This window comes from Bison bison, unplaced genomic scaffold, assembly GCF_000754665.1.
Source record: "Bison bison bison isolate TAMUID 2011002044 unplaced genomic scaffold, Bison_UMD1.0 scf7180017864032, whole genome shotgun sequence".
Classification (NCBI taxonomy): Eukaryota; Metazoa; Chordata; class Mammalia; order Artiodactyla; family Bovidae; genus Bison; species Bison bison.
In genome coordinates this window covers 2,917,814-2,932,869 of record NW_011494604.1, presented here as the reverse complement: position 1 = coordinate 2,932,869, position 15,056 = coordinate 2,917,814, and the positions used below count along the sequence as shown (strand labels likewise).

The 15,056-nt window shown below is 47.8% G+C and overlaps 1 protein-coding gene across 1 annotated transcript in view; it reads left to right on the top strand.

Annotated features, from left to right (window-relative positions):
- The window catches only part of ITGB5 (integrin, beta 5), a 106,980-nt gene that overhangs the window by 30,910 nt on the left and 61,014 nt on the right, over positions 1-15,056 (top strand). Inside the window, exon 5 of the mRNA XM_010834281.1 lies at positions 1-64. This exon is cut by the window's left edge and continues 5 nt beyond it. Within this exon, the coding sequence (XP_010832583.1) occupies positions 1-64 (64 nt within the window). The remainder of the gene's footprint in view (positions 65-15,056) is intronic.

Here is a 15,056-nt window from a genome sequence, read left to right as displayed (position 1 = left end):
GTCCCGGAACCGCGATGCCCCGGAGGGTGGCTTTGACGCAGTGCTCCAGGCGGCCGTCTGCAAGGTAACCTTCCCTTCTGTCCCGTCCCCGCATGGGAAGTCAACAAAGAGGCATCAGTGTGGGTGTTGGCATTGCCTGCGTATTTTAAGCCACTCCAGCCCGTGGGCTCCCGTCCGCTGTTGCATCAGAGGGTGAGCTCAGTGGGCCCCTGGGGAAATCTGCAGCCATCAAACCAGCTGGAGTGCAGGGATAACTGGGGGCTGGTGCGTGTCTGTGTCAGGGTGTGGCTGTGTACAGTGGGAAGCCGTCTTTGCCAGCAGACAGCTGTTCTGTGTTTCTGCATTTGACTCTTTCGTCTCTTTTTTGGGGGCAGGGGGAGGGAAGGGGTGGAGTCAAGCCATACGCATAGAACCTTGTAGAGCTTTATGACCCAATTTTCGTAAAGATTGCTCTCTTGGGGAAATCCAGTGAAAAAAGAAATTGCTTGTCATCTTTGGTTTTGTTTGTTTGTTTGTCTTTCTCCTGTTTCTCTATAATATATGAATCCAGAGGGAGGACACAGACTTAGGTCAGAAATGAACTCAGGCTTTGAGAGGTTCCAATCTCAGCAAAATATATAAATGGAATGTTGGTAATAATTTATTCTTAAAATAATTTTCTACTGTCAAAACAACCCAATAACATCAACAAAAGATAAAAATAAATGTCACTCTTGAATTTTGCTATCCCAACACATACTTCAGAATTTTTTCCAGAGTGGTCATCACGGACTATGCATAATTGGTAGCGCTTTCTTGAACGTTTCAGTGGGCTCAGCAGCAGGGCGGTGGTCGGGACACCCATGTCTGGGGGAGGAGGGCTGGATAGGGAGGTTAGCATTCAGTTTGGGGAGGCCGAATAACTGATCTCAGAGAGCCTGTGTCTAGTGCTTCAGAGACTCACTTCTTCTCTCAGTCCTTTACAAAATGATAAGAGAGCCATGGTTGTCCTTCCTGAAATATTAATAAAACCCCAAATGGTAGACAGGGGGAATAAGGGGAAAGGAAAATGTGAAGGAAGCACAGCCTTCTCAGTCTTCTTCTTGGTCCCACTGGCATTCTGCCCATCCCTGTTCCTTGGGGCCGCCCTGGAGAGGAAAGTCTCATAGTGGCCCCTGCCCAGCTGCTGGCCAGAGGTGAATGGTTTGATTCAGAGGCCCCTGATGCTTCATAGCAGCCCAAGAAAGGCAGACAGGACCCAGCTAGATTAAGCTCTGAATCTTTCAAGTAAGTCACAAAGTAGTTCATGGATTTGCCTCAGGAAGAAAAATTATGACTCTCATTCAGGTTTTGACTCTCATTCAGATACTGACTGTATGGGGTGCTATCTTTAGAGATGTTCTGCCAAATCCACTGCTTGGCTGAAGAAAATAGTGCAGGGAGAACACAGGATCCCTCTCGTCGCCCCATCCTGGGAATATTGTGGGTTTTCTTTTTGAGGGGGAAAGTCATCTTTAAGGCTTAGGGGGAAGAACCCAGTAACAGGCCTGTACACTGTCCAGTTATATTAATTCTGTTTGATTAGATGAATCAGAATGGCGTGATGGAATGCTGGAGGTTTGGTGGTCTGTGGGAAGCTATTTGATTTGTTCTTTGCCCAACAGTACCTTCCCTTATTGTCCCAGACCCATGACAGTATCCTTCCCTTTGAAAATGCAGTATTTTGAGACTCGGGTATTGAGTGGAGATGCTAACAGATTTCTTAAACTCAGTGCCTGCACCTGGTTGTGAATTGTTGGCTAAGAGGCATTTTAGCGTGTGTTTCGGTTTCATATCTGTTGGCGTTTTTTCTTTATTCCCCACCCTGCCCTTGGCTGTGGGGAGTCTCTGGAAAGTTACTTAATTGCTTGGAACTAGGCAGCTTGATGAGACCCCAGCTTTTCTCTTCGCCATTCCTTCTCCGTTGTGCTGTGTCACTCTTTGAGTACCGATCAAGCAGTTTCTTTCTCAGTTGAAATCACCTGTTTATAACATGTCATCTTTCCTGGTTGACCACAGGCTTATTTATAGTAGCTGAATATTGGAAATAGATTATGACCTGTCTATTGATGAAAGGCTGTAACAATCATACCTTATAAGAATATTTGAGCACTTGAATAATTCTTAAGATAAATTAAGAGAAGAAAGAAAAGCAAGTGATAAAACGGTGTAGAGGTATGACTGTATTGTGCAAACAAAAAAGAAAAATAACAGAAAAGATTGGAAATAAGTAGACCAAAGTGTTAACAGCAGTTGACTCTAGTGATAGGATTATGTGTGGCTTTTTTTCTCTGTGTTTTTTTAATTTCATATTTTACTTAAATTTTCACAATAACTAACATGTGATTTTTAAACTTTGTAATGGAACATTTCAAACATGTGAGAGTAGAGAACATAGTGAAATAAAACCCCATGTACCCATGGTCCATTCTTAGGCAGTTACCAATCTGTAGCCAGTCTTGTTTCATTTGTATTCCTAACCACTTTATTTTCATTATTTGACATAAATCCTAGATATCATTTGTTTCAGTGATATTTAGATTTTTAATGTTAATTAGATTTCAGTGATAATGAGATTTTTAAAGTTCTTTTAAAAGCCCTAAGCATGCCTTATCTTGTTGACTGTATTTTCTGCCTCCTCCTGATTTGCCCAGATTAAAGGCCCTTCCTCTTAATCCTACAACCCGAATGTGACAGCACCAGCAGGCCTGTGATCTCCGCAGTTGGAGAGAGGCTCCTGCAGGCTGGAGTTGACTGGGCAGCCCCAGCGCTGTCTTCCTCTGACCCCATGCCCTGGAGATGGAACTGGTAACAGGCCTACTCCCAGCCCACAGGGGCGGGTGCTTTGTTCTGATTTCATTCTCACTCTGGCTTCCCTAGGATGGACTGATAGTTACCAACTAGAGAGACTTAGGGGTGTGGAATGCTCACATGACTGGTCTTAAATCCCACCCTGACCACCAACTTTACATTTCTTGGGAAGCTGCTCTTTGCAAAAAAGAAGGAAACAGTCTGTTTCTACTTAGGATTGTATTTAGGTTAAGTAGAATCCTGCTTTTATGAGTGGACATTCTGAGTTGCCATCTCTGCCCACTGCAGGTCACATTGTTAGGAGAGGCCATGGACCAGCAGCCACAGCTAAGGAACCCCTCTGTCACCCATGCAGGCGTGTTTCCCGAGGCTCTACTGGCCTGGGCTGGACGAGGGAGGGCCACTACCCCCAATTTCTTATCTTTACCTAGAGACCTGTTATTAAACTTGTTATGCTTTTTCTTGGTCTGAATAATGGTTTCACCCTTTACTGCTTCTGTTGCTCTCCGGGGACTTCCTAGAAGTTGACTGTAAGTTGTTTATTCTGAAATTGAGTAGGTGGAAGTGTGATGAGTGGTTCAGGTTGGAACCATGGCTGCTTTCCTGCTCTCCCCAAATAGGGAGAGCTGGTGCCCCGGGGAAACAAAGGATGGAGGGGGTTGCCCAGGCGCTCTGAGTTGTCAGTCTCAGCTCTGCTGTTCTCTGTGACTCTCAAGTCAAACCAGTTCCCTGCAAAGTTATGCCTGGCTGGGTGTGTCCCAGCTATGTGGATTCTGTGGGCTGCTTTCTCCTGTCAGACAGAAAAATCAGATCTCTGCAACCCAGCCTGTTTCCCTTTGGCCTCACCTTCTAGCCCCCTAACATTTATCCATCTTACCCTTTAGACAGATTTTCTGTTCTAATCTCAATTACCTAATTTTGCATTATTATTTTTTTAAGCATTGTATGCCTTCTCAGAAATAGGTTAATAAGTGTGTCTCAAAGCCAACAAAGTAAGTTTGCATGTAAACAGTCTTGGTGTGGCGTGGATCCTTTATCCCTTGACTAGTGAGAGAATCCTAATGTAAAGTGGGGACCACAGCCCCAGAGAGGCTGGAGGGACAGCTTCCTCTGATAAGACTTCCTGCAGGAATGCAGATTCTGTGGGTCTCTGGAAGCAAAACAGTGGCTGCCCTTGCCCCACTATCGTCCTTGCTCCAGGTGTTTAGTATACATTAGCTCAGATTCTCACAGCAGCTCTGTAGTGTATTGGTGGTGTTGGTGCACAGTTTGGAGGCTCAGTGGTAAAGAATCTGCCTGCCAGTGCAGGAGATGCCAGAGGCACGAGTTCAGTCCCAGGGGCAGGAAGATCCCCTGGAGGAGGAAACGCAGCCCACTCCAGGATTCTTGCCTGGAGAATCCCCATGGACAGAGGAGCCTGGCGGGCTACAGTCCTAGGGTTGCAAAGAGTTGGACACAACTGAGCACGCATGCCGTAGTGCCCAGTTTACAGGTGAGGAAACTGAGTATCCCGAGGTTCATTATACTGACTGTTGGTGACAGGTAGAGCCAGGTTTGAACCAGTTCCAGTTCCTCCTAAAGCCCAAGCCCTGTCTATTTCCTGGTACCGGGCACTTTGGGAAGTATCGATAGTGCCATACAGAGCAGAGAGGACTTGATTTAGAGTCCTCTTGTCCCGATTCAAGCTGTGTCTCTTCTGCTACTAATGGCTCCATGGTGGTCTGGGTGCTCGGCTGGAGGGGAGGAAGTCCAGGGTGCCCTCCAGCTGTGCTGTCAGCGCCCCTTTTCACAAAGGCCGTGTCATAGCCTTGTTTGTGCCCCTTTGCCCAGAGCCTTTGATTTTGCTTTTTGTCTCTCCTGGTTCAGTTTTGAGCCCAGGCCAGGCAGTGGCTGCTGTGGATACAGCAGAGGGTGGAGAATTCCCCAGTCCTGGAGGCAGGCTCAGCTCCGAGAGGTTTTCACTCTGCCCAACCTCCCCTGGAGTTGATTTGGCTTCTTTTGACTGTTGTCTGATTTCTTTTAGACCTGAGACTTGTCATTCTTCCAAGTGCGAACTGAGAAATGTAGACAATTGCCTTTCTTTCTGAGTTATCTGTCTCAGCGTGTGTGAGCTGTTTCTGCTAGCAGATCACACAGTGGTTTCTGGGGCCTAGCACAACCCGCCCTGCTTGCTCTTCCCCTGGTCTTTGTGAAGCCCGGGAAAGTATTGGATTTCCCTGTGGTCCATGGTGGCTGTGGGGCTGTGTGGGCAGGCACATGGGCCCTCTGTCCATGCTCATAGGTGTTTTTGTCAGAGGTGGTAAAGGTTCTCCTTGGCTTTCTGTTTTGCAGATGGTTGTGGTTTAATGTGGGACTTACCTGGTGGCTCATACAATAAAGAATCCACCTGCAATGTGGGAGACCCAGGTTCGATCTCTGGGTTGAGAAGATCTCCTGGAGGAGGGAACACCAACCCACTCCAATATTCTTGCATGGAGAATCCTATGGACAGAGGAACCTAGCGGGCTGCAGTCCATGGGGTCTCAAAGGCGGGGGGCGGGGGCATGACTGAGCGACTAAGCATGCATACATGGTTTAATGTGAACTTTTGAATCACTCAACTGTCTTGGTTCCTCGAGTGATATGTCCTTGTTCTGCCTCCTGCCTGTGAGCTGTGCTGTAGGCCTCACTGTCCTGCTCACAGCTGCTGGTTCTACACGAGGGGTAAGAACAGACAGAGTTACAACTCAGAGTTATCAACAGGGCACAAGTGAAGAGTTTGTGTCTCACTTTTAAAAATAATTAATTAATTCATGGCAGCTCTGGGTCTTCGTCCTTGCGTGGGCTTTTCCCTAGTTGTGGTGAGCGGGTGCTCCTCTGTAGTTGCGGCGTGTGGCACACACACTCATCGCAGTGGCTTCTCTGGCTGTGGAGCACAGGCTCTAGGCGAGTGGGCTTCAGTAGTTGTGGCTCATGGGCTTAGTTGTCCTGTAGCATGTGGGATGCCCCCAGACCCAGGGATCCCCCAGGGATCAAGCCCGTGTCCCCTGTGTTGGTAGGCAGTTTCTTTACCACTGAGCTACCAGGGAGGCCCATGTCTCAGTTGCCTGCATAGCTGTCCCCACAGCTTGGCTCCTTGGGTGACGATGGCAGGGAGGACTCAAGCTGGGAAAAGTTAGAAGGCCCCTTCAGTGAATGCCTGGTTTTGTTTCAGATGACGGGCTCATTTTTGCTCTATTTGAGGAAAAGGGGGAAAGTGACAAGGGTTTATTCTTGGGCTCTCCTGACACTGCTCTTCCTAGCCTCCATCCTGGCCTCTGCATTCCAGTCACAGTGACCTTCAGTCCATTACTCTGACTCATGGGAGGCCCTTTGCACCTGCTGTTTCTTCTGCTTGGAATACTCCTCCCCTGTATTCTTGCATTTCTTTCAAAAATTAAAAACAATTAATAGACTATATTTTTTTAAGAGCAGTTCTCTGTTCATAGTGAAATTGAACAGGAAGTACACAGAGTTCCCATATACCCTCCTCCCATACGCAGCCTCCCCCAGCAGAATGACACATCACTGTCTCTCAAGGCCTGTAGTTGATGCAAGGTTTTTCTTGGTGGTTCTGTGGGTTTGGACAGATATAACGACATGTGTCCCCCAGTGTCATATCATGCAGAGCATTCCAGTGCCTATGCATCCCTCCCTCCTCTGCCCATGAACCCTCTTTTAATGTTTGTTCTCTGCCTACTTGGGACCTCTGCTTGCTTGCCTTATGTCAAGGAAGCCTTCCCTGATCCTCCTGGAGAGGTTGGAGTCGCTGTGCACCAGGCCCTTGGTCATGTCAATGACAGTTACTTTTATTTGAGCTACTCCTTGAGTGATGTCTGCCTCCCCTGTGAGACTGGAAGCTTTCTAAAGGCAGGGAACCATGACTGTTTTCACACACCTGGTTCTGCAGCACCAAGCTCATTGGCTGCGCACAGCAGTTTCTTCTTGAACATTCGGCAAACAAGGAGATGCTTTGTCCTCACTGGTTCCTTCATGCTTCTGAAGTTTCGGATGTCCAAGTCTGTGCTCCCGAGTGCTCCGTGTCATTCACACATACTTCACACGTCCTCTAAAGCAGAGCCAGAAGTACTGTTACTGGACCATGCTTTCCAACTTAGGAGTGTTTATTGTGTGCCCAGTAAGTGCTCAGTGACAGGTATGGTGAAGGAAATTAAAGAAAGATGAGAAAAAGTCCTCATCCTCCGAGATTTGATCTGAGCTTGCAGATCCACTCAAAGGAAATAGAACAACCTATTTGTAAACATTAAATAGAACCATGTAAAATCATGGACATTTTACTATCAATGAAATTTGATATTTGACTATTGATAGTTTCTCCTACAAAAATTGAAAATGCATATAGTTCAGCTTCATATACTACTAGTGTTGTCTTTAGTTGAGGTTGAACTCAACATAAGAGTCTTCATTATACACGTTCCACTGCGAGTTGTTAGGGCTTGGGCTGCAGATGAATGTCTAAATCCTGAGTCATGGGCTGAGATTTCCTTTCCCTGAGGAATGAAATGAAACATTTTTACCTGTAAGTTGAACCACAGACAGATTTTTTAAAAAGATTTTTCATTGCAAAACATGGACAGAAACAGGAGGAACAAACATCAGTAGCATCAGTAGGAATGCTACTGATGAGAGCATGTTTACTGTTACAAAGTGACGAAAGTAGGCTTAAATGTCCACATGATTGGGGAAGTGAATCAGGGAGCATCCAGCCTTGATTTTCCTCATGTGCATCGTTGGAATTGAGACTCCTTGGTCCCCAAGCTCAGCTCTGCTATGGGTTCTGCGCCTTGGCTGGTCAGGTCTGCCTTCTTCCCATCCTCATTTCCTCCCTCAAACCTATTCTCTCTCTGTGCTTGCCTGAAAGGTCAACACACAGAGTGTTTCAATAGTGACTTTGAAAATTTGTTGGGCACTTACTTGTCTGCAGGATGCCCCATTAGCTGCTGTGAGAGATACACAGATGATGAAGCCACAGCTCCCGCCCTGGGGAGCATCTTTCCAGTTGGACGACAGATGCCTATATGACAGTCTAAAGTACTGGCGGAATGCACAGACTCTGTCGAAGGTCTGGCTTGGGGGACCCAGTAGTTAAGTGTTCTTTCCCTTCAAGTGATCACCTTTGTCTCTTTGCCTCCCTGTGTTGTTTCTGAGGCTATGATGCTGATGATGTTATTGATTACCATTGGCTGAGAGCCAGGCTTCTATGCCACGTACTTCATGGGGCTTGTTTTACCTAATCCATTGAAAAGAAAGTGAAAGTGAAGTCCCTCAGTCGTGTCCAACTCTTTCTGATCCCTTGGACTGTAACCTACGAGACTCCTCCATCCATGGAATTTTCCAGGCAAGAGAACTGGAGTGGGTTGCCATTTCCTTCTCCAGGGGATCTTCCCGACCCAGGGATTGAACCCGTGCCTCCCGCATTGCAAGCAGATGCTTTTATCACCTGAGCCACCAGGGAAGCTATATTATATTGTCCCATTTTGATGATCAAAACAAGCCTGGAAAGGTTGAGTAGCATTAGAAGGTCTTACAACTGGAAATGACAGAGCCAGAGATGGAACTGTTCCCACTCTCCCAGCTCCTGAGACAGAGTTCTTAACCTTGACCTTAGAGAGCCTGCGGCTTTTTGTGGCCACACAGGAGCAGAAAGGTGGGAGGGGTGTGCTTCCAAAGAGGGCGGGTCCTGGTCTCAGGAAGCATTTTGGTTTCCTGTGTGACTCAGTTCACCAGCAGAAGAGCCAGGACCAAGTCTGTCCCTGGGGAGACAGCTGCACATGCTGCTGCCCTCTGGAGCACAGAGCTTCCTGTTTACCAGAAATAGTTATAAGGAGGCTCCAGCAGCCTCTGAGTTTGCTAGGGAAACCTCAAGTACCATGCCAAGGTCCGTGTGCTGCCGGAGCCCAGCCCTTGGAGTGATGCACATCTTTGCCCTTGGCTTCCCCATCTGTGAGATGGGAACTCTGAATCCCCTTTTGCATTTATAATTTCCAGCATCTGGGAACCGTGGCTCTGCTGTTTGGCTGTCCCACATAGCGCTATGGAGATACTTTCTCAGATGGTACGTCCTTCCCAGCAGTGAGGGAGTGTGTTCCATGACAACTGAGGCCCGTGGCTGTGTCGACACCTGGCTGGAGGCCCCAGGTGTTTGAGTGACCATTGCTTTTACTTAGATAGGCTCATGTTGAGAACAGAGAACCCCATGATTAAAGCTGGTGTTTCTGTCCTTGCAGAAACTGCTAGCTACACGGCATCCTGACCTAAGGCCTCCCCTGTATTGAACTGTGTCTACCAGAGAGAGTACTGTGGGCTTGTCTCCGAACAGGAACAAGCTGAGTTGAACAAGGCAGCCTGCCTTTGGGTGGCCCAACCCATGTCCTCTAAGGCTGTTGGGTGGGGTGTCAGCTTTTCTCAGGTTCCTAGAGATCAATGTGCCAGGCCCTCCTCCACCCTCCCACAGGGCATATCTGAGACTCCCTTTCACACTTGCCATGCTCTGATGTGGTCCCTGCGTGTGAGAAGGTCATTGGGATGTGAGCATCAGGACCCACAGGCTTCCGTGAGCCTGTCAGAAGACCCAGCCACTTGCAGTCCCAGCCCCTCCTTCCTCTGCAGCCAGGCTACATCCCAGGACCTGAATGTGCCTCTGGGCCTGTGTTTAAGACAGACATTGATCCTGGAGAACAGAGAGGGTGAGTGGATGGTGCTGGGGTTGGAAACCACACCCCTGAGGAGTGGTTAAAGGTTAACTAGGAGGAGAGACACCACCGGAAGAAGTGTGTTTCCCGACCTCAGACATCACTACGGAGGAGGGCTGTTCCAGGGAACGTACCTGGGTGGCCACAGAGAAACAGGTTCGTGTTCAAGGCAGGGGAGAATTGTCTAACAAAGACCTGTGTTGAGCGTGGAACAGGCTGCCAGGTGTGACAGTGGGTCTGTATGGGGACCCCAGGCCCATATGCTTGGGGTGCCATTCAAAAGGTCCCTGCCCGGGGCAGAGCATGGTTGAGCCAACCTCTAGGGTCCTTCCAGCTCCAGGCGCTGGGTATTGCCTCTGAAGTGGCTGTTCTGCCCAGTAACCCGCCAGTGCTTCTGTTCCGTAGTGACCTCTTCTAGCCTGTTTCCTTTGGGCCTCACTGCACCCTTTTGAGCTGCATTTGTATTCAGTCACTGTGACTATGAACTCTGCCTGCACACTCGTTTTGTGTGCCAGGCACAGCTAGCCTGAAGCTAATGCCCGGAAAAGCTTTCCGCTCCCGATGGCTTCCCCATGGAGCCACCTTGCCCAGTGGGCAAAAGTCCAGGTGACGTGGGCAGCTGATCAAGGGGACCCAGGGACAGTCTGGAAGTGGACAGGGAGGATGGAAGCCTGTTCTTGGTCCTTTGAGTGACCTTTCTCCTTTGTTAGACCTCGTAGCCCCTTGCGTGTGACTTGTTCCAACCCCAGAAACCAAAGCCTCACAGGCCAGAGCTTCATGTCATCAAATAGAGAAACTACACCCTTACTCCCTAGCCCTTATTTTTCCCCCAGTCCAACCCTGGAGCCAGATGTTGGAGATGAACAAGCCTGCAAGTTTGTCTTCACTCTTGGGAGGATCCAGTTTCTATTTATTTTCTCAAAGGCTGTAAGACCGGGTATTCTGTCTCCAGTCTGCTTCCCCTTTAATGAACTGCTGCTCCCTCTTCACCATTTCAAGGTCCCAGATCCCCCCATTCCAGGCCTGGCTGCCCGGGGCTTCCAATAACGATCCCACTGCCACCCACCCACCCTCCCCGCTCCTGCAGCTTGTACTGGGGGATCCCCTGGCCCTGCAGCCACTTTTTCTGCAATCCCCATTAGTTTTCTCGGATCCCAGTGTATAACAGGTGATTGGATGCAACATTTTTCAATTAAATTAGCCCCTTAATGCTTCCCATATTTATATGATTAAAAGAAGGTGTTTGTTGGATTCCAAAGCATATTAAATAGTTGGTGGAATAGGGAGTGACGTGAGTGAACACTTCTAGACATTGTGAGGGAGGTTTCTTGTTGCACAGCCCCGATCTTATTCATGTGTCCCCTTACGACTCATTCCTCACTGAACACAAAGTGTGTGCCAGGTGCAATGCTCTTTGTTGTTCTGGGCCCCACACCCCTTTCTCTCTTCTCTCAGCTCTAGATTGCTACTGCTTTTTAAGGACAGAGCAGAGTGTTGGTAAGTTCTCTACTGAGCTTCCAACTGGTGAAGTCATCTCCAGCCCCAGCACAGAGGAGACTGTTCAGTACCCAGAAAACCAGAGGGTTTGCCTCCTGGGACCTGGACAGAGTCAGAGATTCTGGGTTTGGTGACAGGTCCCCCCAGCTCGTGTGTCTGGAGTCTGTGGATTGCTGCTTTTCACATAGCATGGTCTCCTATGCACATGTGTGCCTCACCTGGAACAGCTGGAGTAAACGTGAGTCACAGAATGCATCACCTTCTGGTGGCAGGATGCAAGCTGGTGGCCCGGAGAGGGGTGGGCCTGGGACCTTGGCTGCTTACACAGAGTGGGCTTAGGAAAAGGAGGGTGAGACATGCTGCACTGCCCAGAGGTTCTGGCTCAACAAAGGTCATGGGAATGGATTATAAGACAGAATGGACAGTTTGGGACTGGACAGGTGCTGTTGGGGGACCAGGAAGGTAGGATGAAAGAGACACCTTTAAGTTTTCTAGATAAGACATTTGATGGTCCCTTTGTCAGAAATGGGGAAGAAGGTGCCTCAACTTTGGAATAGTTGAGTTTTAGGTGATGGCAGACACATCTGGCTTTTGATGAAGACCCGGGACTAAAACTCCAGAAAGAGGTCGGTTGGGGGCGGGGGGTGGGGGTGGCAGGGACGTAATTGTGTGCTGTTCAAGCAGATGTACGGAACTTGGGTAAATCTCCCCAGAGGACAGTCTTGCCTTTGACCTCATCCAGTGCCTGGAGAGGAAGTGGAATCTGCAAGCAGAGGAGGGGAATGGGGCACTGGACAGTGTAATGTCCAGGACACCAAGGGCAGGAGAGCTCGAGGGAGGCCCTGGTTGGCAGCAGAGAGGCGGGAGAACAAGATGAGAGGATTGCTGTGGGGCTGGCGACAGGACCTCAGCATGGGGTTCTCCACCTTGGCTGCACTGGAGTCTCACCTGGGAGCTGGAACCTGGCCTACGGGTCACAGGAGAGCCGCTGGGCATTAGCATCATTAGAGTACCCTCAAGTGCAGCCAGGGCAGAGAACCACTGTGGGGAGCAGCTAGAACCATCTGTGAAAGAGGGAGTGGGGGCATGTGAGGAGACTGGGTTATACAGAATTGGGGAGAGAGTGGAGGCAACCTGTCTGCTAGTCTTAGAGACAGGTGATGAGAGATGCTGGGTCAAAAGCAGGGTATTTATTTTAAGTGGGTCATGAGCATATTTTTAGGCACGAGGAAGGAAGCAAAGGAAATTGACTAATGGAACAGTGCCCAGAGAGGGTGGAATTTGGGAGCTGCGTTTCCTAGGGGAGGGAGAGCACTCCTACCTTTAGGGCAGTCAGACCAGAAAAGAAAGCAGGAGGATGCCCCATTTATTTATGATGGAGAGACATCCTTGAGCTGTGGAGGCAGACTCTGAGTGCCTGGAGTAGACGAGCCCTGTTCCGTCTTCCCTGGATGCTCCTCCTGAGTGCGTGGGAACCGGGAGTTGGGAGGATAGAACAGACCTTATGTGGCTTTGATGCAGACTTGACCAAAGAGAAGGCAAGTGAACTGCAGTCTTGGCCAGATACTGGGTTTCTGACTTCTGAGTCCAGTGCATTTCCGTCCCGCCCACCCCTGACATTTTCATCTGAGGGCAGACCTCTATCATGTTGGAGGAGATTGGCTTTTAAAAATCTTGTTTTTACCCAGAGACTTGGAGAAAAGTTTAGCTAAACAAATAAATCTTTTTTTTTTCCCTCTTAAAATAGTTTTGTATAAAAAACAGAATATATTCAATTTAAAAATTTAGAAAATGCAGAGAGCCAAAAGGAGATAAACATCATATCCCTACAATCCAAAACCAAGATTGTGCATTTCTGGATTTCAGTCACAGATTTTCAGCCTCATGGAAATACCAAGGACAGTCACTGTCAGTTCTTCTCTCTTTACATCATGCAAGTACTGAACTGACTGCTCCTTGTGTGTGGATTTTGTTTTAATCCTCTCAACAGCCCTATTCTATCAATACAATTATTATCTCCATCTTATAGCTGAGAAGCTGGGACTGGAAAAGATAAAGTAACTTGCCCAAGGTCACAAAGAAAAGCTGAGGGAAGGTGCGGGCATGAACCAAGATTTGCCACTCATCCATTCATTGGAGCCCACGCACTCAGCTACTTCTGTGGACACTGCCACCAGACAAAGGAATACTCATAACTGGTGTTCCAGTGCAGTACTGACGTCAAGTCTGGTCACCTAAATTTCTGTATTTGAGTGAATTTCTGAGCAAACTAAGCCCTCTTTTTCAAAAAGAAAAACTTTATTGAGGTATAATGGATGTATGGGCTTCCCACGTGGCTCATCCACCAATGCAGAAGACGCATGAGATACGAGTTCGATCTCTGGGTCGGGAAGATCCCCTGGAGGAGGAAATGGCAACCCACTCTAGTGTTCTTGCTTGAAAAATCCCATGGACAGAGGAGCCTGGTGGGCTACAGTCCACAGGCTCAAAAGAGTTGGACACAACTGAGCTTGCACACTTAAGTTTATTATATATCCGTCGGGTGTGTGCTCAGACGTGTCTGACTCTTTGCAACTTCATGGACTGTAGTCTGCCAGGCTTCTCTGTCCATGGTATTTTTCCAGGCAAGAATAATGGAGTGGGTTGCCATTTCCTCCTCCAGGGGATCTTCCTGACCCAGGGATTGAACTCATGTCTCCTGTGTCTTCTGCATTGGTAGGCGGATTCTTTACCACTGAGCCACCTGGGAAGCCCCTAGTATAATAAATTACATGTATTGAAAGTGTACAATTTGACAAATTTTGACCTTTATACGTACCCGTGAGATATATATGCACTGCAATCAAGACGACAAGCACACATCCTTCTCCCCACAACGAGTGCTTTTGCTCTTTTGTCATTTCTCCCTCCTGCATCTCCTGCCCTCTTTCCCCAGGCCCTCACTACTTTGCTTTCTATCACTACATTTGACTTTGCATTTGTTAAAACTTTATGAATCCAGTATATACTCTTTTTTTTTTGTCCTGGTTTATTTCAGAACCATTGTTTTGAGATTCATCTGTGCTGTTGAGTGTCTCTCTTCCTTCCTTTTGTTACAGAGTAGTATTCCATTGTATAGATCCACCACAGTTTGTCCATCCACCATTGATGGATATCTGGGTTGTTTGGATATTTGGTAGTTTTTGCCTATTATAAATGGAGCAGCTATAATGTAAATGTGCTCAAGTCTGTGTGGACCTATAGCCACGCTGGTGTGATCACTCACCTAGAGCCAGACATCCTGGAATGCAATGTCAAGTGGGCCTTAGAAGCATCACTACGAACAAAGCTACTGGAGGTGGTGGAATTCCAGTTGAGCTATTTCAAATCCTAAAAGATGATGCTGTGAAAGTACTGCACTCAATATGCCAGCAAATTTGGAAAACTCAGCAGTGGCCACAGGACTGGAAAAGGTCAGTTTTCATTCCAATCCCAAAGAAAGGCAATGCCAAAGAATGCTCAAACTACTGCACAATTGCACTCATCTCACACCCTAACCAAGTGATGCTCAAAATTCTCCAAGCCAGTTTTCAACAGTATGTGAACTGTGAACTTCCAGATGTTCAAACTGGATTTAGAAAAGGCAGAGGAAACAGAGATCAAATATCCAACATCTGTTGGATCATTGAAAAAGCAAGAGAGTTCAAGAAAAACATCTACTTCTGCTTTATTGATTATGCCAAAGCCTTTGACTGTGTGGATCACAAAAAACTGTGGAAAATTCTTCGAGATGGGAATACCAGACCACATGACCTGCCTCCTGAGCAATCTGTATGCAGGTCAAGAAGCAACAGTTAGAACTGGACATGGAACAAGAGACTGGTTCCAAATAGGAAAAGGAGTACGTCAAGGCTGTATATTGTCACCCTGCTTATTTAACTTCTATGCAGAGTTGCTGCTGCTGCTAAGTCGCTTCAGTTGTGTCCGACTCTGTGCGACCCCATAGACTGCAGCCCACCA